We start from the raw sequence: 27,083 nt of genomic DNA, 5'->3' as shown, positions 1-27,083 counted from the left end.
CATCTGAGATCCCCAAAGATTGGAAAGCTGCCGCGGTCATCCCCCTCTTCAAAGGGTGAGACACTCTAGACCCAAACTGCTACAGACCTATATCTATCCTACCCTGCCTTTCTAAGGTCTTCGAAAGCCAAGTTAACAAACAGATAACCGACCATTTTGAATCCCACCGTACCTTCTCCACTACGCAATCTGGTTTCTGAGCTGGTCATGGGTAAACCTCAGCCATGCTCAAGGTCCTAAATGATATCATAACCACCATCGATAAGAGACAATACTGTGCAGCTGTATTCATCGACCTGGCCAAGGATTTCGACTCTGTCAATCACCAGATTCTTATCAGCAGACTCAACAGCCTTGGTTTCTCAAATGACTGCCTCGCCTGGTTCACCAACTACTTCTCAGACAGAGTTCAGTGTGTCAAATCGGAGGGCCTGTTGCCACAGGGTTCAATTCTCGGGCCGACTCTTTTCTCTGTATACATCAATGATGTCGCTCTTGCTGCTGGTGATTCTCTGATCCACCTCTACGCAGACGACACCATTTTGTATACTTCTGGCCCTTCTTTGGACACTGTGTTAACTAACCTCCAGACGAGCTTCCATGGCCTCCAACTGCTCTTAAATGCAAGTAAAACTAAATGCATGCTCTTCAACCGATCACTGCACACACCTGCCCACCAGTCCAGCATCACCCATCATCCCACCTCCGCTGGACTGAAGAGCGTCGCTGGAGGCTCCGGACTGAAGAGCGTCGCTGGATGCTCCGGACTGAAGAGCGTCGCTGGAGGCTCCGGACTGAAGAGCGTTGCTGGAGGCTCCGGACGGAAAAGCGTCGCCGGAGGCTCCGGACTGGGAGGCGTCATAATAGGTTCCGGACTAATGACTGTTGCTGCTGGCTCCATGCCATGGATCATCTCTACAGGTTCCGCGCCAAGGATCATCACTGGAGGCTTCTTACCATGGATTATCTCTACAGGTGCCGGGCCATGGATTATTCCTACAGGCTTCGTGCCATGGTTTATCCCTACAGGCTCCGGACCATTTATAATCCCTCCAGGCTTTTTGCCAAGGATTATTTCTTCAGGTTCCGGGCCATGGATTACCTCTTCAGGCTTCGTGCCATGGAATACCCCTACAGGCTCCGGGCCATGGATCATCACTAGAGGCTGAGTGCCATGGATCATCAGTAGAGGCTTAGTGCCATGGATCATCTCTACAGGCGTCGGACCATCGATTATCACTGGAGGCTTTGTACGTGGAGCAGGAACAGGTCTCACCGGACTGGGGAGACGCTCTGAGGACCGAGTGCTCAAAGCAGGCACCGGCCGTACTGTGCTATGGAGGCGCACTGGAGAGAGAGTGCGAAGAGCAGGCACAGGACGTACTGGATTCTGGAGGCGCACTGGAGGGAGAGCGCGAGGAGCAGGCACAGGACGCACTGTGCTATGGAGGCGCACTGGAGAGAGAGTGCGAGAGGCAGGCACATGCTCACCACAAAAAGCACGGGTAGTTGACTCAGGCCTCACCCCTGGCCCAGCCAAACTACCCGTGTTCCCCCCCCCCCCCAAAAAAAATGTGGGGGCTGCCTCTCGTTTTTCCCAGGTAGGGTCCGATATCTATCGATTACCTGGCCCCAAGTCCAGTTCCTCCTCTCCATCCACTCCATATGTGACCAGGTGTCCATTTCTGCCCGGGCATGCCGCTTGATCCAGTCATGGTGGGTAGTTCTGTATCGCGGGTCGTCTAAAGGGGACCAAGGCGCAGCGTGTAGAGTGCTCATATTTACTTTATTAATGAAACACTTAACAAAAACAACAAAACGACCACCAACAGTTCCGTCAGGTAACACATACAAAACGGAAAACAACTACCCACACCTGAATAACAGGCTGCCTAAGTATGGCTTCCAATCAGAGACAACGTTAGACAGCTGCCTCTGATTGGAAACCATACCTGGCCAAAACATAGAAAACAAAAACATAGAAATCTAGAAAAAACCCACATAGAAACAGAAAACCAAAACCACCCAAAACATCCCCCTGTCACGCCCTGACCACTCTACTATGGAAAATGACCTCTTACAAGGGTTCAGGACGTGACAGCTCCTGTACATAGCCCATCTGTAAATAGCCTATCCAAGTACCTCATCCCCCATACTGTTATTTATTTTGCTCCTTTGCACCCCAGTATCTCTACTTGCAAACTCGTCTTCTGCAGATCTATCACTCCAGTGTTTAATTGCTATATTGTAATTATTTCGCCACTATGGCCTATTTATTCCCTTACCTCCCTTATCCTACCTCATTTGCACTCACTGTATATAGACCTTTTCTATTGTATTATTGACTGCATGTTTGTTTATTTCATGTGTAACTCTGTGTTGTTGTTTGTGTCGCACTGCTTTGCTTTATCTTGGCCAGGTCGCAGTTGTAAATGAGAACTTGTTCTCAACTAGCTTACCTGGTTAAATAAAGGTGAAATATTATTTTTTTTTTTAAACTTGAGTAATTTTCTATTAAGGTATCTTTACTTTTACTGAAGTATAACAATTGTGTACTTTTTCCACCACTGTATGGTAGTAGGTGCCAAGCGCACCGGAACTGCAACACTGCTGAGTTTTTCACACTCAACTGTTTCCTGTGTGTATCAAGAATGGTCCACCACCCAAAGGACATCCAGCCAACTTGAGACAACTGTGGGAAGCATTGGAGTCAACATGGGCCAGCATCCCTGTGGAACACTTTCGACACCGTGTAGAGTCCATGACCCAACAAATTGAGGCTGTTCAGAGAGCAAAAGAGGTTGGGGGTGCAACTCCATATTAGGAAGGCGTTCCTAATGTTTGGTATACTAAGTGTAGACTTAAATGATTATGTATTCGGTAATGCTGGGAAGTGAGTGAGTGAGTGAGTGAGTGTGTGTGTGTGTGTGTGTGTGTGTGTGTGTGTGTGTGTGTGTGTGTGTGTGTGTGTGTGTGTGTGTGTGTGTGTGTGTGTGTGTGTGAAGTGATGAACTATACTGGGCTGTGCATTAGTGCCATATAGGACATTTCACTCCTGTTTAAAAATGTGGAATGTTGAATCAACATCCAAATGTAATCATACCATATCCATAGAACACCCTTATACTTGTTTGCAAACACAACGTGATAGATATGAGTTGATGCAAGAAACAGTTATCACAAACGGCATCCTCAAGGGCCAGCTAACCATTTACAGAGTTGGAAAAAGCAACACTGGTTATAGCCACTATACTGTCTCTGAATCTTGATCAAAGAAATGAATAACTTAGACCAGAGATTGTCAGAAAGTGAGCTCTAGCTGGCCCATATAGGCTACACATGAAAATGTCTGAAAGCAATTGGCTACTAATACATGTATGTATCCAACTGATTTGTACAGCAATGCATTGGTTCAGTTTTTTAGTATAGCCAACTGTAATGCTTACAACAAATCACAATTCCGAAAATCCGAATGAACTTACTATTTTAATGGACTGACGTTTTGAATGTGTTGTTGAAGAGTGTGAAAGAAAATGAGAGCCAACAGTAAGGATCTCCACACGTTTTAGGCACAACATATTGACTTCTTTGTTTGGAGAAAAAGATACACTGTTTTTTTGTTGTTGCAATTCTTCGTCTAAGCCAGGAACATGTGGAAGTCATCGTGCCTAGCGGCTGGAGAGATGTGTTTCTCTGCAAGGGAAGCGTTGCGGTACGGGCCGGGCACCGCTGGAAGTGCCGCTGAGAGAGAAGCCAGGTCAGCCGTCCTGGTCGTCTGACCTGGCTCCGTTTCGCTGAGTGCAGTGAGATATAAATTCATAATGACTCTTTATCCTGTGTGTCTGTTAGGAGAGCTTCATGTTCGGGGGTGAGGCAGGGAGGCACATATCACCTTCACAGAGTCCGTAAACAGAGGCAATGGTGTGCCAAATCTGCCAACAAAGCAACTATCATTTTGTTGTTTTTCTTTATAAGAAATTGCCCAAAAAATAAGAATGACTGGAAGTTATTCTATCTGAGAGTTAAATGAAGCAAATATGTGGTTGAGAGAGAGAGAGGGAAAGAGAGAGATTTGAGTTGTGTAGTTCATGGTGTTGGAGCGCCCCCTATGCGCTATGGAGGCTTGGACGCTCATGTTTCCAAGTTTTGGGTTTTGAAAAGTGCCGATGCTAGGCTACACTAATGTTAGACCAAAACTCTCCAAATACAACCTATTAGTATACTATTGTTACTATTTAATTAGATGTGTAAGACAATCACATTTATTTGACTTATTTTAAACATAGGCCATCTTAATAATTAATAAAACAACCCTGGTCACATTTGTACATTTGACAGTGTTCCCTTTGCGTCTTTGCGAAAACATCCATAAATGTCGCTTGATAACTCAATTGTATATTGCGTGCTTTCCTTCTATAATAGTCTCTATACCGGATTCTTATTTCTCCCCCTTTCCCACATCACTACATAGCAGAGAAATCTGACTCCCGCTCCAGTCTCACTGAGAAAACAGCTAGGACTCTTATTTTGAAAGGCACCCCATGCTGGAGCGGAGTAGAGGGGGTCATTTCCTGAGAGTTATTTACGTTGAGCCAGATGATTAGTTTTTTTTGGGAAGGATGGACTGTAACGTTGAATCAATTACAGGTCGCTGTAGCTCAAGCGCATTTGTGAGCGCGGTCGTGGACGCAGACGGAGGGGTGCACATATGCTAGCTCTCAGAGTGAAGGATCGTGGCCATAGGATCACTACCACTACACACTTGAGGAGAGGAGCCTTCACTGAGAGGAGCCCTCACCGGAGTGATTTTATGCTCCTGATTTAATTCTACTGGGATTTATCATCGATACGCAAAATCCAAGGGAATTTAAAAGGTTTGTATTTTAGACAAATTAGCTAATCTCTTTCATTTTTTTGCAAACTTTAATTTTCTCAAGAATTCTATTAATTCAGACCATTTTTATCTGAAAAAATGAAAAAGTTACTAAACCGGACCACTTTTAGGCGAGTTGAATATGTCCTTCTTTGTGAAAATTCACAAAATAGCCTAGCTTTTTATTATGGCACAACATTGTGAAGAAAAAAATCCTGATAAGAAATGATTCATCTGACCGGATCCATCCATCACACTTTGGGGGTTTTCATTATCCTAATTTCGCTACGAGGAAACGTTTCACAAAACTTGTTTAAACTTTGAAGATGCATTCGCTTGCAGGCTATGTGTTAACTTCTGCATTGAACGGGATTCAGTTGTCCATGCACCATATGGTCTCACCTCCGGATGCCGAGCGGAGAAATGTTGCTAACTCGACTGGATAAAAAGCGCTCAATTTCGGCCTTACTGCTGGAGGTGTCATCTCGAGAACTGAGCCTCTATTGTGGGATAGCGCTGTCTGCACTCTCATCTAATGGGAAACACATTGGAAATTGGATTTCAAGTTGTTTTCGTTTCTGCGCTTGGAATGTGTGGAATTAAATGGAACATTGTGCATTGGGATTTGCTTGCTGAGCTGGGAAGCAGGCTGTAGCCGATCGGATTTTAAGTTAGACACAAGAGTCATTTTGAGACCAGCTACAAAAAAGTAGGGTAAGGGGGACCCCATTCCTGGTTGGATGTAATTTCAGTGCGCCAGACAACAAAATGCAAATAGCCTACACGCATATTGCCACCAAGAAAAGTATTCATAATTAGATTACAACTGAATGATGCACTATATTTCTTAAGATTTACATAATTGAGTTGAGCTCTGCACGAAAGTCAAATTAGATAGAACAGTTAAAGTTTTTCCATCAGTGAAACTCACTGCCTTGCTTGCCTCAATGCCCCAACCACCCTCTTTATTTCGAAATGCTATCTTTATAAATATCTCTGCTATATTCCCATGGAAATCAATTCTGCACATGTGGGATTGAATTTAACAGTTTAAGTGTCTGTGGAGGACAGCGAGCTGAACAACCCTCCCTCAGCTGTTGCTCCAAAGTGTCAAGCCCAGAACGGCGCGTTTGGTAGGCTGCACATTGGTTGGGACTGTACTGTTGGTGGGGGTGAGGGAAATAGGGAGAGGAGAACCAGCGGACAAGCGGTACATTTGCACAACAGGCTGGATAGGAAATGTCCTACACCAACGATGTGCGCAAAAGTGTCAAAGTATATTAGTCAGGATTCCCACGCTAATGTTTGTCTTACAGACTTCTCTTCAGAGAGGGCTCTTAATTATAGGCCCTCTAACCCTGGGTTTGATTTGCCAGTCATAATTAGCCAGTCCGGGGATGAGACAGAGCGGATTCGCACAAACAACTCTCTTACAGTCAAAGTAGCAGCAAACTGTTATAAAACAAAAGGGATTTTGATAACGGATAAAAAATAATGTAGACTATTTTAATCGCCCCAATGGGAGATTAGAACAATTAGTAGATCATTTAAAATAATTATCCTATAGTCACAAATTTGTTTAAAACAAAGAATAGATTAGAGTAAAACTGGTAGACTGCATTCATGTTTCCAATGTTTTCAGCGTTGAGCGCCTCTGTTTGGAGTTGCGTCTGTCTCTGATAATTTGTTGATGGAATTCAGGGTCCGAACATCACAGACAGACAGACAGACAGACAGACAGACAGACAGATAACACACAGACCAGGAAAATGCCTGTTGACCAGGACATGACCAAACGGCAAACTAGATTAAACCTAGATTAGTTGTTTAACAGCTCAAAAACGTATATTGGTCGAGTTCCTTGGTTTACAAGCCAACACTGAAAAAAATAAAGGTTCTTATTAAATGGTTCTTCCTCAGGTCTTAACGTTCCTTGGATAACTCTTGCACGATAAATAACCTTTTAACACTGTAAAGGGTTAAATTAACATTCAGTGGCGTAAAATAAACCCAGTGTTGGTGTTAACAATACAGAGTTGAACCAAAACCACACACATCATTATCATATTTCCCAGCATACTCTATTGCAGGTTGATTTTTTCAAATAGTTTGCTTCAATATCTATGTTTTTGCATGTACATTCATTGATTTATTAATCTTATTTTACTAAAATATAAATAATATACATTTTTCTAAACTATTCTAATCTGTTACTTGGATTTATTACGCCCATTACTGAAATGGTTGTTCCAGTTTAGATGTAGTAGTAGTGGTCTCATAATCTGATCTATCCAACTCTAGCAGTTATATAAATGAAAAATGTTGAATATCACCGTTCTGTCTGTAATCTAATATGTATTACACATCTCTTTGCAAGGCATCATGATGTAACATGCAGGCCTGACACAGCCTCTAAACTAAGAGTGTCAGGCTACTGTGTTAGGGTAAAACTAGGCCCTCTAAAGAAGTCCTTATGAATATTAATTGTCTTAAATATAACATTTTTAATGATAACATAGTTACTTAGAATCTCAATTAGTGAAAGCCACAGTACTGAAGTTGAATGAATGCAAAAACCATATCTCTGTCACTAGCAAACACATCCATGGGTGGTACTGGTAACTCTAAAATTCACTTGAAAGGCACCCTGGGAAATATGCAAATAAGGCTTAAACCCCGACAGGAATTCCAGTTCTGGAGAGCTGAAACATTTCTGGTTTTAGATTTTTCTATGGTTTCATTTATGATTCTTCAGAGACCCTAAAATTGTTCTCCTATGGCGTCGCTCTCAATAACCTTATTTAGGTCCCACTTGCATCTTTGTTTTTAAGAGTGTATGGTGGTAACCGTGTCTAGATTTTCAGTTGCAGTGAATAAATCAAGCCTATTTCTAGATGCAAACAAATATAGGCCTATTTGAAAACTTTTGTAGTGCTTTCAATGTGTTGATTAAGGGTGCTAGATTAGGCAGGTAAATCAATCAAATGGAAAATAGAGAAGGCCAGATTTAAAACTTCAAAGCAATAAGAAGAGAAGCAGCAGACCATTTCTGTAGTTCTGTATTGCCTAATGCACATCCAACTCATGTTGCTGCTACTAATACGCATTGTATGGAGAAGACAAATACAGTCTGCAAGTTTGTAGCCTACCTAGCCACAGAAATATAATATTCCTTTTGAGGGGACTAGATGACATGGAACAAAGGAACTTTCCTGCTGGAGAAAGGATTTACAGCCAGAAGATGCCTGATGCAAGCAAAACGTGTACTATGTCGCCCCCTAGCGACTTCAGTGCCTGAATTTATTTTTAACCCTGGCCCCTATGCTATTCAACCATATCCAACGTTTTTAGAAACATCTCCCAAAAACAAACCAGCGTAATCATTGACTCATTGTGCCCTTTACAAGACCTGGCAAGGAGAAAGACAGTCAGTCTAAATGCTGTGCTGGAGCAATAAAAGTCCACCTATTGATTTTAATTGATCAAATTGCAATGTTTTCCAAAAAGACAGAGGTATCTTTTACCATAAGTCAATGTATTTTCTCTTCGCTTAGGCTGATAGTTTTGTTTTTGCAACATCTGGTGGAACCATGTTTGACCTGCCTGTGTTTCTACTCTTCCAGCTGAATTAACCATCCGTGACCATGGATGAAATGAAGACATGTCTCATCATTGGGGTGGTCTTGTTTGGGTCGTTATCGGGTAAGAAGCTAATTTAAATAAGTAAAAACCTTTCTATCACCTGGGGGGGCGGGGGTATTCATTAAAACATTTACTCCAAACGGAAAATGTTTTGCAACGAAAACTAGAGTTTACATTGGACAAATTCTGGTAGGTCCCTCCTCATTTTGTTTTCCGTTTGATCTGTTTGCTTCCGTTTGGTTCTTAAACAGTAAACACTTTCTGTTCCAAGATGTAATGAATATACCCCTGGGTGTGTTCATTAGTCAGATTCCGTTGCAAAACAAAACAACCTGCCTTTTAGTTTTAGTTTTATCACTGTTAAAAACCTGTATTGTTTTGTGTTGATTACCCTGTGGACGTTCAGTGAACTGTTGCGCTTTCCTTTAGTTACCTGCGGACTGACGCCACCGACCATTGTATCAACTGAGGATGAGTTTGTTCTCGAGCCGCTCTCCGTTTTCAACATCAGCTGCACTAGTGAAAGGAACGTTGCTTGGGTCGAGCCCTTACCGGACAGCACATTTGTTTTGCCTGGATATTACACGGCCACGCTCTTCATCTATAACGCTTCTGTGACACACACCGGATATTACACTTGCAAATACCAAGACAAAGAGGGCGAGGAAGAGGATGATGAAGACAATGAGGCCGTCATATACGTTTTTGTCCCAGGTAAATCTGGTGGGAATGGTTGTCATTTCCATGCACCATCACTTTATCCTATTCTATTCTACTCTACTTCCCATAGCTTGCAGTGTTTTTGACCGAACAACCTTGTTTTGCCTTGTGCAGATCCCAAGGTTCCGTTCGTGCCTGAGGAGCCAGGTAGCATGGTAGTTCTAGTCTATCCTGGTGAAACCATCATCCCATGCAGGGTTTCAGACCCCCACTCCCCGGTGGTCCTAAAGAGTGCTCCCAGTGGAGTAGAGGTGGACGCTGCTTATGACAACAAGATCGGCTTCATTGGCAACTTGGACGCTGGACTCTACGTCTGTGAGACCACCGTCAACGGCGTGACAATGACCAGTGACATCTACACCGTGAAGGACAACAAACGTAAGTCCAGATGTGGGTGATTTGGCTGCGCTGCTTAGTTGTCATATCACATTGGTTGTATGTACACATGGCTATAAGCCGCTTTGGATAAAAACATCTGCTAAATTGCATATATTTGATTATTTAAAAAACTTACTTTGTTTACCAAAGAGAGAGAAATAGAGGGAGGGAGAGAGAGAGAGCGAGATGTGAGGTGATCTGACTGCATTAAAGAAATGACATCATGTCATTGGTACCAGGGGAGATGACTTCACAGGGTTGTTGTCAGACAGACGGAGAGAGTGTGATGGCATCAGCCTGCAGTGAACTCTGAGAGGGAGATGACCTCATGGCTGTCAGGGGGAGCAGTTGACCATGCAGGGACCTGTAGATGACCATATTGTCCCTGTTGACCGTATTGTTCCTGTTGACCATATTGACCATAGGTCCTGTGTGGCTCAGTTGGTAGAGCATGGTGTTTGCAACGCCAGGGTTGTGGGTTTGATTCCCACGGGGGACCAGTATGGAAAAAGAAGAAAAAAAAAGAAAATGTATACATTCACTACTGTAAGTCGCTCTGGATAAGAGCGTCTGCTAAATGACTGAAATGAAATGTTCCTCCCTCCTGTGATGGTCTGTACAGTGATGGAGGACTTCCATGTGGAGGTGAAGGCCAGCGAGGAGGCAGTGAGACTGGGGCAGCCCTTCAACATCACCTGTGTGGCACCTCCAGGACTGCCTTACCAGCAGCAGTGGCTTCACCCCAGGAAACAGGCAAGGGCCTTGTCGCACTCTTTCTCTCTGTCTGTCGGTGTTTGTCTCTACTTCCTCTCCCGTGTTAGCCTCCTCCCTTTTAATAATATCTATATGTCCTTGTCGTCCGTTCGCCATAGCTCACTTCTCTTCCCTCCTTAGTATGTCTCCTTGTGTCTCTCGATCCAGCTCTCTTTCTCTCTTTCCATCCTTTATCCCTCTTGGTGTCACTACGTCTGATTCATGTGCCCAGTCTTCTTGTAGTGATGAATGGCTTGGGCTCAGGCACAGTGTGGGTCCGCGTAACATAACTCTGAGGATGGATGGGCCTTAGTTGTTAAAGGTATGTGTCACTAAGTACAGCTGTATCTCAGCGCCGTGTCCATTACCAGGGCTGGAGCCAAATGGTGCATCATGGTACTATAACCCCAGCTCTCTCTCAGTCAGACAGAGGGAAGGAGTGAGACAGTTGTTTGTTAAAAAACAGGGCAAATGGGTAGAAGGAAGAAGGAAGTTCAAAGGAGAGGTGAAACAGTGAATCACGTGACCTCTGTGACCTCTGGATGTGTAGAACAGATATGCGCCCCACCTCCTCGCAACCCCAGTGAACTTAGGATATGTGTGGATGTGTTTGAGCATTGCGTGTGTGTTAAGTCAATGGCATGTTTATATGAGGTAATGAGAGTGTGTCCATTCGTGTGTATAGTCATGCGTCATTTAGTTCATTTAAGTTTGTGTGCCAGTGTATATGATAGTAGTATGGGTAGTGGATAGAGACTTTGTCTGAAGTGTCTATGTGGATTGAAATGTACGTGTGCACCACTGTCTTTGTGTGCACTGTGCGGTAATCCCTGCATCACATTGTGACAGAGCGTCTGTTTTAGTGGTGGGAGTACTCTAAACCCTTTTCCAGAGACAGTTAAGGTAACTAGAACTCAGGACTTCTGACTCCTGGCTTTAGTCTCAGTTGCAATTACAGGCTTTTAAAAGCCTTGGATCCTGATTTATCTCCTGTGGACCAGCACGTGTTTTAACCATCAGCTCACAGACAGATAGAGAGACATGCTGCTCTGACATATAGAATTAAACACTAAACCTGTAAAAAGGTGGAGTATAGAGACAAGATATTTTATTTCCTAGAGATTGGGATAGACGGTGTGTGTGTGTGTGTGTGTGTGTGTGTGTGCATATATTTGTTTGTGTGTGTGTGTGTGTGTGTTTGTGTCTACAGTGGTTTTAATCTCCTGTCCTCTTGTTCCTCTATCTAGGCTGTGGATGCAGTCCAGATGAAGCAGACTCTTCCTGATAGAGTGGTCTACACCCTCAGTATCCCAGCAGCCTCCTCTCAGGACAGTGGGGTGTATGAGTGCTCAATCACCAACAACTTCAATGGAGAGATCAGAGCCAACATGGTGGCTGTCACTGTCTTCGGTACGCTCGCTCATCCTTATGGCCAATCCAAAATTCTTATTGGAAAAATATGAGTGATGTTTATCACCAGTCAAACCGTGCATTGTAGACATTTTGTCTTAAGACATTGCCTATCCTTCAAAAACATGTATATTTATTACCAATACCACTGAGTTGTAGATGTATTAAACAGAAACGACTTGGGATTTTTTAAGATGTATTTGAATCCAGCTGGTACATCTTGGTTGGAGTCTTTAAAAGTAGTCTCGTTGAATTCACATTAATGCGTAGAGTTAATTCATCCTGCCTGTCAGTGTCAGTATGAGGTGCTAGAGGGAAGGGGCTCTGCAGTCTCCCTACAGTAGAGTCCAGGCATACCTCTGCTTTCATCATCAGCCCCAATGCTTTATGGGATGGCTTCAACAGATGTGTGCCAGACTTTCATTTCTCTTTTTCGGTTTCTCTTGTCCTTCCTTGGGGGTGTCCACCCTCTATCCCTCTCTCTTTCTTCTACGTCCTCTCTTTTGCACCCCTCTCTGTAGAGGAGAACTCCTTTGTGATGTTGGACCACAGTGGGATCGGAGCGGTGGAGTTTGTCGGTATGATGGAGGAGACGGAGTTCACCATAAGTATTGAAGCCTTCCCTGCTCCTAAAGTCACCTGGCTGAAAGACGGTATCGCCATCACTGAGAACAGCTACTTCCTCACCAAGACCAGACGTCTGGAGGGCAACCAGTAAGATCATAACATCTGTATATAGCAACGCCGGTGTTTGTGTGTCTGTGTGTCTCTGGAGCTCTGTGTGGTGTGTGCTGCACTAAGCTATGTGGTTCTCTGCCCATCTCTCAGCTATCAGAGCACTCTGACTCTTCGGCAGCCACTCGAGAAGGACAGTGGGAATTACACCATCGTGGTCCTCAGCAGCGCTCACATTGCCCAGTTCTCCTTCACCCTCAAAGTGAAAGGTGAGAATAACCTCAAGCCAAGTGAAAATGCACTTCTACATGGGTGTGAACATGCATTTATGTTTCTACGTTTTCAAATGTGTTAGCAACTGAATGCGTCAGTGTGTGTGTATTATCTCAGTATCGTCCTAAATCTGACAATATGTCTGCCTGTGTGTGTGTCTTCCAGAATCAGGCCCAGTACTGTTCCAGCCGGCCTCAGCGCCAGTGCTGTTCCCCCAGAGAGAGGAGTGGATTGTTCCCCTCCACACCCCCTTCACCCTGACCTGCAGGGGCGAGGCAGAGCTGGCCTGGGACACGCCCTTCTACCTATCAGAGCAGACCGAGGAGGACAACAGCGGCCTGTTCATCACCACGGTTACCGTAGAGAACGCGACAGCAGGGCACACTGGCTTCTACACCTGCTTCTACAAAGGAGGGAACTCCACTGAGGAGGGAGAGGACAGCAGCATCTACATATATGTGCCAGGTATAGGGAAGACAGCACTGTGGTGCCGGATTTAAATCTGTGCTAACAATTTGTATTATAGGAAACTTACCATGCCCTCTTCTCACTTCCTCAGATCCAGAGGAGCCCTTCGTGCCCTCGCTGGTGCCCTTTAGCAACCACGTCCTGAATGGTCACGATGAGATGGAGATCCAGTGCCGTGTGTCGGACCCCAGTGCCAATGTGACCCTGGTCAACACTGATACCCAGCAGGCCGTGCCCATGACGGTCTACGACAGCAAGAGGGGTGCCGTGGGCTTCTTCAGCGCAGGAACCTACGTCTGTAAGGCCCTCGTCAACGGAGAGGAACACCTCAGTGAGGAGTACATCGTCCATGGCTGGGCAGGGGGGTTGGAGCTGCGTGTGGAGCTGAAGGCCCAGAAGACAGCCCTCTTTGTGGGAGACACCATCACTGTCATTTGTGTGGCCCGGGGTTCTGAGATACTGGAAGACCACTGGAAGTACCCTGGAAAACTGGTAAACAAAAGCACATACATAATTATTATTCTCTTATTGGAGAGGAAATTCATTGATTCATTTTAAAATGCATTTGTTTGTTCGATTGTAAATGGGTCTAACTTGTGTGTGTCAGGCGGACCGGGGCTTGAAGTCGGTGCACGAGAATAAGAGGGACCAGGAGATCCAATACACATTGACTGTCCCCCAGGCCTCAGCCAAAGACAGCGGCATCTATGTCTGCTCCATCACTGACATCGTCAGCAACGAGAGCCAGACCAAGGAGCTGGCCATCACTGTCTATGGTACGTTTGAGTCACTGTTTATTTACCTAATAACGAGGCAATAATCTTGGTTTATCATCTTGCTTGACCTGGTAGATTGCTCTAACTACCTGTAACCTTTGCATCATGTATTAATGGTTCTGTCTCCATTTGCTGTCCTGATAGAGAGGCCATTCGTGTCGCTGTGCCCGGCGTTCAGTTCACAGGAGTCAGCAGATTTGGATGAGGTCAGACAGTTCCAGGCTGACATTGACTCCTTTCCCAGCGCTCAGGTCACATGGCTCAAAGATGGCCTCCCTCTCAACGACGTGGCGGCTGAAATAACCACCAGCCTCCGGCAGGTCAGCGAGACCAGGTGAGAAAGACTTCCTCTGACACCACTCAACAACACCTAAATACTCGCACACTACACTCATTGGCTAATAACATGTTCAGGTCAGCAAGATCAGGTGAGACTTCCTCGGACATTATTCAACACTGACCGAAGAGATAGGATATACCACCGTCCTGCACACTACACTCTGTGGCCAATGACAGGTTTCCAGTTCACCTAGGATGTTCAGATCGCTATTATTAAGGTCTGGTGTTGTTGTGCGATGTTAGTGGAACTAGTCTCTCGTGACAGACTTAACAGCGTGCTCATGAGATTTGGTTCTGGTTGCCATGATTAGAGTGTAATCATACATGTTGTTTGGACTCTGTAGGTACCAGAGTGTTCTGACCCTGATTCGGGCCAAAGAGGAGGACAGTGGGAACTACACCATCAGAGTGCAGAATGGGAACCAGACCTACAGCCACAACTTCAGCCTGCAGGTCAAAGGTGAAGCAGAGGAATGCTCCAACCACTTAATTTGGATTTACCTTTATTTTACTGACTAACAGGCCTCCCATACTCCCTGACACTCTTTCTTTTACCCACCTCTCTCTCTCACCCCCCCCGTGTTTGTATTGTGGTCTGACCCCCTGTTCCCTCTGTCTGTGTCCAGTGCCTGCAGTCATCGTGGACCTGATGGACCTCCACCATGGCTCAGGCCAGTCTGTAGTGTGTATCGCTGGAGGCATGCCCACTCCTAAGGTGGAGTGGTTCATCTGCAAGAACATCAAACTGTAAGGGCACACTCTCACGACCCCGCCTTCTTCCTCTTCATCTCTCCATTCCGTCTCTTTCAGTCCAACAATAGCCCGTTTTCTTTCTTAGAATTCACATACACCTACTGTACATTGTTCACCTCTACCTGACCACTTCATATGCTACTATGACCAATGTGACAATGTCATGGTATCACTTGGTCTCATGTCTTTACCCTCCCTCCCTTCCTTCCTTCTTTCCTACCCTGTCCAGCTGTGCCAACGACTCGTCTCAGTGGGTGCCCCTGCCTACCAACAACACAGAGATCACTGTGGAAGCGCACATCGACCAGGACAACCAGCTGGAGAGTCAGGTGATCTTTGGTCATCTGGAGAACACCTTGGCCGTTCGCTGCCTGGCCAGGAACGAGATGGCCGCCGTCAGCAGGGAGGTGAAACTGGTGTCACAAGGTGAGACGTACACTCACAAAGTCACACTTACCTCCTCCTTCAGTTAAACAACAAACATGGTTGGCAGAGTGTGGTGAATAGATTTACAGTATCTTAGATTGCCATTTTGCCTGCGGTATATTTTCTCCCTCCTGTAGTCTCCTTTTTTACTGGCTAGTTTCTTCCTGTAGTTGCTTCCCTTTGTGACACTTGAAATGTGATCGGCATTGAAGAGACTTTGCTGGGCTGTCAGTGTTGAGGCAGCTGTCTGGTAAAGCTATCTGTGGTGGGGCAGCGTGTCCCACACTGTCATTGTGCAGCTGTGTGTTAGCCTGGGAGACTTTTACTGTGAAAGTGAATCCCCAGTAGTTTAAGCCATTTGGCCCCTCCAGCTGTGCCCCCCCCCAACCCTGCCCATCTCCTTAATCCCTTCAACACACCTTTTGAGGCCCCACTGGCTTGGCTGATTGGGTGTGAGACTGCATGCTGAACTATACAATTTAAGTAGGTTATTTGGATTGCCATGTCGAAGTATATTTGACCTCATTTGGGGTTTTTCAGTTCATCAAACTAACATTCCCATGTTGACTTACATTGATTCCTCCATGTTATTTTTGTTCTCTGTGGCATTCTCCATGTTGTGCTCTCCATCTCACGTGTGTGTGTGGTGGTTCTCTTCCTGAACAGACCCTCACTCAGAGCTGACTGTAGCTGCTGCTTCCCTGGTGCTGCTGGTCTTTGTCATCATCTCACTCATTGTCCTGGTCATTATCTGGAAACAGGTACAGCAGAGGATCAATGCCCCTCACACACAAGCACAAACTCACTCACTCACTCACTCACTCACTCACTCACTCACTCACTCACTCACCCACTCACCCACTCTCCCACTCTCCCACTCACCCACTCACTCACTCACTCACTCACTCACTCACTCACTCACTCACTCACCGACTCATTAAATCACTCATCTACACTTTAAGTGTCCTAAAGCCTTAGGTACATCTGTTTTGCTGTGTCCTCTGTCCTACAGAAGCCTCGCTATGAGATCCGCTGGAGGGTGATAGAGTCAGTGAGCCCTGATGGCCATGAGTACATCTACGTGGACCCCATGCAGCTGCCCTATGACTCCAGATGGGAGTTCTCTCGCGATGGGCTCGTATTGGGTGAGCCGACTGCACTGCTTCCTCTCTCTGTGATCTTACTGTGGTCATGTTCTTGTCAGAGTGTCACAGCACCATGTTAGGGTGGTCAGAGTGTCACAGCACCATGGTCTGATGGTCGTGTTCTGGTCAGGCTGTGGTCTGGATGTCTCCCTCTGGTCTTTGAAGTGAAGATGTGATAAGGCCATCTGGCCGGGCAGACAGGGGAGGCTGGGACGTGCTGCCTAGGGTTTGGGTTGTGACTCACTGATCAAAGAGAATCTCAACCACTGGGGACCTGGGGAAGTCACTGATGAGAGGGCAGAGGCAGATGTGTGTACGTGTGTTTTTGTGTGTGTATGTGTGTGTGCGCGCGTGTGTGTGTGTTTGTTTGCTTGCCTGTCTAGTTTTGTGTATTTGTTTACACTCCATGATAACTGATCGTGTGCCATGTTTGGTGTGTCCGCAGGACGTATCCTGGGCTCTGGGGCATTTGGGAAGGTGGTGGAGGGAACTGCATACGGACTCAGCCGCTCCCAGCCCGTCATGAAGGTGGCCGTGAAGATGCTGAAACGTGAGTTGACCACAGACAGCTATACAGACAGCTATAGAGAGGATCATTAAGGCCTGCGGAGATTGCCTGGAGAGAGCTGTGTCCTTGAACACCATCAGTCAGTCACAACAATACCTTTAGGCTCAGACACACCGGTAGCCTTTGCCGGCCGAGAGTACTTAGCACCTCTGAATGGAGTGCCGGCCGTAATTTGTAAACTGAGTGCAAACCGGTTCTACACGTAGAACCACGTGAAAATGTTGTCAGTCAGACGTCCATCAGCGGGTGGTCCATAAAACACACACATCTGCACGGCAGATCCACATTCGGTGCGGTGGGTGCGCTCCCTTACGTTGTGATGGATGAAACAATTGCAGGCATTGATGGGTGTTGTTGATGTTGATGAGTTGATTGATTGTGTGTGATGGACCGATAGGTGTGATTGATTTGAAGGTTGAGCGATTGTTTGTCTGTTTTGCGTTGCAGCCACGGCCCGCTCCAGTGAGAAACAGGCCCTGATGTCAGAGCTGAAGATCATGACTCACCTGGGCCCTCACCTCAACATCGTCAACCTGCTTGGGGCCTGTACCAAGTCAGGTGACTACACACGCACAAACATATGCTTATAGGCACGCACGCACATGCACACGCACACTCACACGCACACACCCACACAGTTTTGATAGCCAAGAAGGGAAGTTGCCATTTCTCTCTGAGCCAATGGTGGATGTGGTATTTTAATAGGATTTTTATGAGTGTAAAAGCTTGCCCTCTTGACGTTGCTTTTAGCCTTTACGAGCCTCTGATAAGACTAGCCAGCAGACTGATCTCTATCTCTTTGTTCTGTTCCCATGCAGGCCCCACCTACATCATCACTGAGTACTGCTTCTATGGAGACCTTGTCAACTACTTGCACAAGAACAGAGAAAACTTCATCAGCGTGCACCCAGAGAAGACCAAGAAAGACCTGGACATCTTTGGCATCAACCCTGCAGACGAGAGCAGCAGGAGGTAAAGAGACATCCCAGCTAGCACATTTGGTTCCTTGGAAGTTGTGACAACCTACTTTTTTGGTTTCGCATTGGTTCTGGGAACGAACCCATACGTTTCCTGACTGGTAAAACGGAATGTTTTTTAAACGTTCTGAGAAAGGAAAGTGAACATTTAGCCAGTTCTGGGAATGTAGATTTTTAACTTGCAGGGAGGTTCTGAGAACATTTTACTGTGATTCCCTGAAAGTTTTCCTGGGAGATTTTATTAACGTTCTGAGAACATAAATTATAGGTTATTTGAAGGTAATTAAATCATGTTCTGAGAACATGTTTCAATAAGAATTAATAACCCTGCTAGCTTAGGTTAACGGTTTTGAACAAATAAGACACATGGAAATTAATTTGCTTACGTATTAATCATGGAAACACATTTTAAAGAAAATATTGTGGCACGGCATCAGTGAGATTCAAACCTATGATCTTGTGTGTTTTATCCATGGAATTAGTCACTGCACCACCAGGATGGAGCAAACATGCCATGTTTTTTTTTACTCATACAAAGCTGTTCATTTTAGTCTATTCAAACAGATCCCATTTCAAAGGAAACAAGCACTCATTAAGATTAGGTGTGGCCAATTAGTGGGCGGGCCAACACTCCTGAACACAGAGGATAGAGAGAGTCTTGCTGACGCTGAGATTGGAATGTATATGTTTTAAATAACACTCTTAGAATGTTCTTTGAACGATACTAATGTTTTCTTGTGTTTTTTATGGAACATTTTCTTAATGTTCAGAGAACATGACTTTAAATATAATCATGAGGAAACCTGCAGAAAACATTATGCTGACTAACTGAAATTCTCACAGAAGAACATTGTTTCTTAACATTCTCTGAACAATTTCAGAACTTCACTTTAAATAGAACCATGATGAAACCTGTAGGAAATATTATGCTGAGGAACTGAAATTCCCACTTAAGAAATATATGGTTCTCAGAACGTTATGTGCTAGCTGGGTATCCTGCACCATTCCCAGAAGGTTGTATGCAACTTAACGATAGGACAACCACGCTCTCAAACAAGCTCTAAGAATCATATGGTTCTCAGAACATTGTGTGTTAGCTGGGCTATAGGATCAGCTCCGAAAACATACACAGGAGCGCACACTCACACACAGGCCAGGAAACACAGACACTCACACCCACCCCTCTGTCGTGTGTCCCCCTCTTCAGTTGCCCCTCCTTTACCCCACTCAGTCATTCTGTCTCATTGACGCAGCACTTTACTACACTCGCTCAGTAACATAACGTAACCCTACCTCAGGCTTCCTCATGGCTGAGGGGGTTGTCTGGCGTCTTCCACTAATCAAATCTGTGTCTGAAGTGGTACTCGGCTTTCAGGCTAATCACATTACTCTTGTTTGGTACCTGTTAATGGTCTCTGTCCAGCTCCTCTCTGTTTGCTGATCTGTGTTGACGGATGACTCACAATGACCACATTTCAGAGTGTGACCACACCATGATTTAATCTCAACCACCCTGACCATCAACCACACCCTCTACATCGGGAACCTCACAACATACAGTACACTGGGCCTTCTTAGAGAACCAATGGCGACTCTAACATTGCTGTTGTTGGTCTCTTCCCAACCTCCCCTTCTCCCTCTCTCCCTCCCTGTCGCCATGCAGCTATGTGATCTTGTCCTTTGAGAGTGGTAAAGGGGACTACATGGATATGAAGCAGGCAGACACCACGCAGTATGTGCCCATGCTGGAGATGAGTGACGCCTCCAAGTACTCCGACATCCAGAGGTCCGAATACAACCACCCGCCATCACAGAAGGGTGGTGAGTACACGGTCTGACAGCCTCCTTCTCTTCCCTTTTGCTCTTCCTCTCTTAATCTAACTCTCCTTGCCCTCTCGCTGTGTGGCTTGGCTGCGTTGGCTGAAGTGCAGGGTTTAAGTTAGTGCTGGTTGCGTTGAGGGGTCCACCCTTCTCAGTATGTAGGCCTGCCTGGGCCGGCCTGTAATCATACAGAGCAGGTAATTGTAGCACACATAATAATGAATCGTTCCCCCTGCCATTAGGAATAAACTGGTTACAGCAACCAGTTCTATATTTACATGCACATAAACATACAAACACTTTATTCACTCACTCATAGACCGACTGAAGCTAAATGGGTTTGTGTGTCTGTGTGTTTTCCTGATCCAGATAGTGAGATGGACAACATGCTGTCAGGGGATGATAACGAGGGCCTCAGCACCACAGACCTGCTCAGCTTCACCTACCAGGTGGCCAGAGGCATGGAGTTTCTATCCTCTAAGAACGTGAGTGACCAAGGGCTGGGAATGATTGTAAATCAGAGGGACTGGTAACATGATGTTGGTTCAGTGCGGTGGGCTGGGGATGATGTCATACAATAGAAGAGCTACCCAACAGACAGGTGACGATATCAGCTAGAGACACAGAGGTGAGCCTAGGAAACCATATCCATCTTTTAACGGTCTGACTTAGCAACTAAAGAAGGAAGTGGCGGCGACATGATTCCATTGGCTTAGCAGAAGCTGGTGCCACTGGCAAGCTGGTTCTGTCCTCTCTGTTGGTACACAGCAGGGAGTGGGTCGGTTGCCACGTCAACCCTGTACATTTCGGGGGTAACCACGGTAATGATGGCAGGCAGGTTGTGGGCTGCTGTTGTGCTTGATGACAGCTGTGAAAGCCAAGAGGTTGGCTAAATCAGGGGTTGTGTGATAAGCGGCCCTGTGAAGGCTGAGCTCACTGCTCAGGAGACAGGCCAGTTCTTTATATAGAACACCCAGTAGGCTGGAATTACACTGGGTACAAAGTAGCTATAAGCTCCTCATAACAGCCTCCTAGTTATTATCCTTGAATATACTCTGGGCCGGAGTGGTCAGTCAAGGCCGTGTCTTAGGCTGGCGTGTTGACATAAAGCCGCCCTGTAAAACACAAGGAGCTAAGGGAGAATAAAAGGAAAGGATGTGTGTTTTGATTGAATTGAGATGAATGAAATGCTGAATTTTGCGGTGTAGTGTGTGCATCGGGACCTGGCTGCCAGGAACGTCCTGCTCTCTCAGGGGAAGATAGTGAAGATCTGTGACTTTGGCCTGGCCAGAGACATCATGCACGACAACAACTACGTCTCCAAAGGCAGCGTGAGTATTCCCCTAGGACGATACTGGCACTGGCTGTTTGTGTACCCTGATGAGCTTAGACATGTATCTGTGAAGGTGGCTTGTCCATGTTAGCACTCCATTATGGTCCACTTTTGTATTGTCCGTTATACGAGTGCAGTGTGTTTGATCCATCTGCGCTCTGTGTTGACCATAGACCTTCCTGCCAGTGAAGTGGATGGCTCCCGAGAGTATCTTTGACAACATGTACACCACCCTCAGTGACGTCTGGTCCTACGGCATCCTCCTCTGGGAGATCTTCTCTCTAGGTGAAGCTCAGCTGACCCCTGACCTTTTTCAGTGACACGTTAACAGCAGCATGTTAGGGAGACGGCTGACTCCAGATCAGTGTGTAGATACAGTGTGTTGACAGTGATACTGGTGTTTGCTGGTGTACTGATGGCAGTGTGTTTGTGTTAAAGGTGGCACCCCATACCCAGGGATGGTAGTGGACTCCAGCTTCTACAACAAGATCAAGAGTGGCTACAGGATGGCCAAACCTGAGCATGCCCCCGCTGATGTGTATGTACATATATTTTTTTATATAATAATGATATGTTGTGTTGTGTACATTATTATGCCAAAACACTTTTTGAAACACTGGATTAGATAACATGAAAATACTACGGAAGGCTATGTACTACTGCTGTAAAAGTCGAACGCACAGTACTAAACTGTGATGTACAATGCCATGGCATGACTCGAACACTAAATGATACCATGCTGTTCCTCCCTGCACTGTTTGTCCTGTTCTATCTGTTTAACTAGTGTGTTTTCCCTCCTCCAGGTATGAGATGATGATGAAGTGTTGGAATAGTGAGCCTGAGAAGAGGCCTTCCTTCTTCAGCCTGAGTGAGAGCGTGGCCTCGCTGCTGCCTTCTGGCTACAAGAGGGTGGGTGTCTCTACTGTATGACCTCTGACCTAACGGCCTCTCCCGGGGTTCCTCACACCTGCTTTCTAATCTCCCTCTCCCTTTCATTTCTCACCCTGACCTACGACGTTTGGACCTACTCTTCACTCTTATCATTTATTTTCCTTTCTATCAGTCTCATCCCCCTTTTACCTTACCTGACCGATCCTATTGTTCACCAGGAGCCGAGTAAGTGCTTCAACCATCCTCTTTCTCTTCCCACTACCCTTGGGTCATGTTACAGTTCTACATTACTAATAAAGTGTAGAAGTTCATCTAAAACCAGGCTCACAAACTCCAACCACTTCCCTCCAACTCAGCCAGTTGAGTGTGTTTCTGTGGGCTCTGCCAGTTGAGTGTGTTTCTGTGGGCTCTGCCAGTTGAGTGTGTTTCTGTGGGTTCTGCCAGTTGAGTGTGTTTCTGTGGGCTCTGCCAGTTGAGTGTGTTTCTGTGGGCTCTGCCAGTTGAGTGTGTTTCTGTGGGCTCTGCCAGTTGAGTGTGTTTCTGTGGGCTCTGCCAGTTGAGTGTGTTTCTGTGGGCTCTGCCAGTTGAGTGTGTTTCTGTGGGCTCTGCCAGTTGAGTGGGTTTCTGTGGGCTCTGCCAGTTGAGTGTGTTTCTGTGGGCTCTACCAGTTGAGTGGGTTTCTGTGGGCTCTGCCAGTTGAGTGTGTTTCTGTGGGCTCTGCCAGTTGAGTGTGTTTCTGTGGGCTCTGCCAGTTGAGTGTGTTTCTGTGGGCTCTGCCAGTTGAGTGTGTTTCTGTGGGCTCTGCCAGTTGAGTGGGTTTCTGTGGGCTCTGCCAGTTGAGTGGGTTTCTGTGGGCTCTGCCAGTTGAGTGTGTTTCTGTGGGCTCTACCAGTTGAGTGGGTTTCTGTGGGCTCTGCCAGTTGAGTGTGTTTCTGTGGGCTCTGCCAGTTGAGTGTGTTTCTGTGGGCTCTGCCAGTTGAGTGTGTTTCTGTGGGCTCTGCCAGTTGAGTGTGTTTCTGTGGGCTCTGCCAGTTGAGTGGGTTTCTGTGGGCTCTGCCAGTTGAGTGTGTTTCTGTGGGCTCTGCCAGTTGAGTGTGTTTCTGTGGGCTCTGCCAGTTGAGTGTGTTTCTGTGGGCTCTGCCAGTTGAGTGTGTTTCTGTGGGCTCTGCCAGTTGAGTGGGTTTCTGTGGGCTCTGCCAGTTGAGTGTGTTTCTGTGGGCTCTGCCAGTTGAGTGTGTTTCTGTGGGCTCTGCCAGTTGAGTGTGTTTCTGTGGGCTCTGCCAGTCGAGTGGGTTTCTGTGGGCTCTGCCAGTTGAGTGTGTTTCTGTGGGCTCTGCCAGTTGAGTGTGTTTCTGTGGGCTCTGCCAGTCGAGTGTGTTTCTGAGTGCTTTTCTGTGGGCGCTGTGCATTTCCGTTGTGTTAAAGCCCAGCCCGGGCGGTGATTAGAATGCTAACGCTCCAGCTGGCGGTCAGTGGCCAGCCCCAACCACTGTAGTGACGCAGCAACAGCAGCCCCAGCTCCCAGGTCTCGCCTCCGTCCACCGGCTAGGCTAACCATAACGAGCCTATTAAACAGCACGCCACACATGGCACATCAAACCTCCTCCTCTCCCCACTACTCTGCTTTAATGGCCCAGGAGAGTGGAGGAGCTGGCTCCCATTTTAGCACCTCGGATTGGGGTTGGCTGGGCTAGGGTGGAGTGGGAAATGTGGTTCCCTGTATGGGTCTCACCACCAGGCTAACAGACTGACTGAGTGAGAACACACCTACCAATTACAGCTGGTTGAACTGGTTCACGTGTTATATCAGTTTTAGGATTCATCAGATTTCTGAGTTTTGTCATTTATGAAGCCGATGCAGCTGTTTTGGAGGTAGTGTATGGGAGTTACCAGAGCACTAAATAACTCTGACTAGTACAGTCCAAAAGTATTTCCTTTATATGCACAGTGCTCTTGGCTTTAGAAACAGCTAGCCATATAGCAGCGTTGTCTGCGTGCTACTGTAGACATTCTGCTCCTATGTTACTAGATAAGTTGATGTTCATTGTGCCCTCTCTTTCTCTGATTGTGCAGTGCTTCGAAAGGGTGAACCATGAGTTCCTGAAGAGTGACCACCCGGCAGTGACCAGGGTCCAGGTGGAGAATGACGACGCCTACGTTGGGATCACCTATAAGAACCAGGGCAAGTCGAAAGACAGGGAGAGTGGCTTCGACGAGCAGCGCCTCAGCTCTGACAGCGGTTACATCATCCCCCTCCCTGACCTGGACCCCCTGTCTGATGACGAGTACTGCAAGAGGAATCGCCACAGGTAGGCTACCACCTCAGTGTCAGACATGTCTATCTTCATTTCAGACCTTTATAAGTGGTACAGATTGATAACACTGTTTTACACCAAAACATGTGCTAGTCCTGTCTAGCAAATCCAGCAAGTGAGATACCTGTCTTATTTAACTCATGGTCACTCCTGTATACTATACTATCCACTCCCATTAGCTGTTCAGTAACACTAACCTGCTCCTCTCTATCCTGTGTAGCTCTCAGACGTCTGAGGAGAGTGCCATAGAGACGGGCTCCAGCTCCACGCTGGCCAAGAGAGAAGGAGAGACCCTGGAGGACATCACCCTGTTGGATGAGATGTGTCTGGACTCAGAGCTGGTGGAGGACAGCTTTCTGTGACAGGCCTGGAGAAACCTAAAGCCTGCCAAAGAGAGGGGGATATTGGGGGGAAAGACACCTGAACATAGACCCTTAAACCACCCACTCGTCCTCTCCACCCCCTATCTCAAACCCACCTCATCCCCCGCCCCACACACCTCCAGTCCTCTTAGGAGGACAGTGCAAAACCACTTCACTGCTTGGATGAGTCTGTGGCCAGATCATGGTATGCCTTCTGTTCCCTCCTCAGAAAGCGCCCCTTGTGGGGCTGGAGGGACGTGCATGGATAGATGGATAGATGGATAGTTGAGACACTGAGGACTCGCCACAATCCTGTGGTTACTGAGTCTCTATGGAAGGTCAGTTTTGGATGGGACTAAGAGCACACGAGGAGAACATGGAGGAAGATAGTTTTTTATATAAATGTATAGAACCTTATTGTAATGGGCATTCCGAACAGCAACATAAGCAAGGATGGATGGAGGGATCAGAATGGATCAGGCGTGAAAATCAAAGACCCAGAATGAACAGCAGTTTATCTCAGCCATGCAGAACCACTACAGACAGACCCACTATTTAAACCACATCACACCAGTGCCAGCAAACAGACCAGTACGAGGCCAGCTACACAACAGACAGCTTTACTTCACAACTCACCTACCTACAGCATATGTTCTATAACTACAATATATCTGATGTTGGCACAATCAGTAGTAATACTTTGATTAAAAAGCACAACATCTGGACTATGTATATGTTTGTATATGCAATTATATGTTGTCAATAGCTAAATAAGTGCAGGAGTTCAATTTTTTTTGTTTACTTTTTATCACGCATATAAATATGTATATTTTTTTTAATACTGCGTCGAGGAAGGTGATGATATGGGTTTTAAATTAAGAATACAACTTACTTCCAAAACTAGACTCCATAGAACATAATCCATTACATAATGTAAATTATGAAATGGGAATTTCCTTATTCAAATTGTAAGATGAACTCATGCTAAGTATGAGTGACTTTGAACCTGGGCCAAAGTACATTTATGTGCATTTGAACAACATGCAAGAATATTTGTTGTTTTCAAGCTTTGAGCTTATGCCATTGTAATAATAGTAATGAATTTATGTTAATAAAAAACACGGACCATTATTCACTGCAGGTAAAGGAAGAGAACAAGTGAGAAAAACACCACAGTCGTCTGATTTGACAGTTTGACAAATCTCATGCTTCTCAAAGCCAAGGAGCTGGTACATCTTCCAAATCAGAGAGGACGTTATGCATGTGCTGTTCTGATTGGTAGCAGTGATTTAGCTGATGTTGTATGTACAGCCCTTTTGCTGTCCTGTACAGAGACAAAAGTACAGGTGTTGTATCAATGTTAAATACACTAGTTTACTACACATTATGTGATGTCAGCATCATACGTCATTATGTCTTTGTTTAATGTTTAATCCTGCAGTACTTCCTACCAGCTGTCCTCACTGCTTTCGTCTGTCTCTACCGTCGACTGTGATGTTCTCTGTGATCACATTAAAACTGTAGCACTTTTTTTGTATTTTCCTTGTATTTGATGTGTGAAATGATTGGGCTTTTTGCTGAGAGAAGGGCTTGGTTTGGCTCTGGAAGGTTTCCTCTCTATGGCAACAGCGTTGTGAATGTAGAGTGGAGGAAGTGGGGGAAAGAGAGGTATGAAGTATAATCCACGGTACAGTATCTGTAATTATAGGTAGTTATCACCAATACCCGGAAGTTATCCTCATGTTTCATTATGCATTATGTACATTCAGATGATTTATATTTCAATAAATGATTTAATAGTGTCCCTTGTTTGGAAATCTGTTTCCCTTTCTTGCTTTCTTTCTTTTTGTATATGTTTGACACACACACACACACACACACACACACACACACACACACACACACACACACACACACACACACACACACACACACACACACACACACACACACACCATTCTCCATGATAAAAACGGGTAAAACTAAACGATACCTTTTTATAGAGGCGGTTTATAATTATGGTTTGGTAGGTAAGAGAAGGGGTCAAGGGTTAGTTTACCTGGCTGACGTCACTTCCGATTTTCTAACGGCTTGCCACCAGTTGTGCTTGTTCTTTCTAACTCAGAAACCGATAAGTGGTGAAGTGGTCGAGGAGAGGGTCAATTCGTTAGTAGGTGGAGGAGTA

The 27,083-nt window shown here is 45.8% G+C and overlaps 1 protein-coding gene across 1 annotated transcript; it reads left to right on the top strand.

Moving 5' to 3' along the window:
* Positions 1–4,615: 4,615 nt before the first annotated feature.
* On the top strand, positions 4,616–26,706 carry pdgfra (platelet-derived growth factor receptor, alpha polypeptide). Its single transcript, XM_029750816.1, has 28 exons — positions 4,616–4,874; positions 8,497–8,575; positions 8,945–9,229; positions 9,350–9,613; positions 10,236–10,366; positions 11,614–11,776; positions 12,298–12,490; positions 12,605–12,720; positions 12,890–13,189; positions 13,284–13,684; positions 13,800–13,968; positions 14,113–14,302; positions 14,652–14,767; positions 14,934–15,054; positions 15,290–15,486; positions 16,153–16,247; positions 16,499–16,631; positions 17,077–17,181; positions 17,647–17,757; positions 18,018–18,171; positions 19,840–19,997; positions 20,367–20,482; positions 21,206–21,328; positions 21,504–21,615; positions 21,769–21,868; positions 22,134–22,239; positions 24,295–24,530; positions 24,757–26,706. Exons 2-28 carry the CDS (start codon positions 8,518–8,520, stop codon positions 24,896–24,898), a joined length of 4,395 nt encoding a protein of 1,464 aa, XP_029606676.1. The 5' UTR covers positions 4,616–4,874; positions 8,497–8,517; the 3' UTR covers positions 24,899–26,706.
* Positions 26,707–27,083: the final 377 nt, after the last annotated feature.

The sequence above is a fragment of the Salmo trutta genome, chromosome 4 (assembly GCF_901001165.1).
Source record: "Salmo trutta chromosome 4, fSalTru1.1, whole genome shotgun sequence".
Classification (NCBI taxonomy): Eukaryota; Metazoa; Chordata; class Actinopteri; order Salmoniformes; family Salmonidae; genus Salmo; species Salmo trutta.
The sequence above is the reverse complement of the archived record's forward strand: the minus strand, read 5'-3'. Positions and strand labels throughout refer to the sequence as shown.

Coding starts and splice junctions, on each gene's coding strand:
- pdgfra (XM_029750816.1), top strand. CDS start 8,518: ATGGATGAAATGAAGACATGTCTCATCATTGGGGTGGTCTTGTTTGGG. Junction 9,230..9,349: donor CATATACGTTTTTGTCCCAG/GTAAATCTGGTG, acceptor TGCCTTGTGCAG/ATCCCAAGGTTCCGTTCGTG. Junction 9,614..10,235: donor CACCGTGAAGGACAACAAAC/GTAAGTCCAGAT, acceptor TGGTCTGTACAG/TGATGGAGGACTTCCATGTG.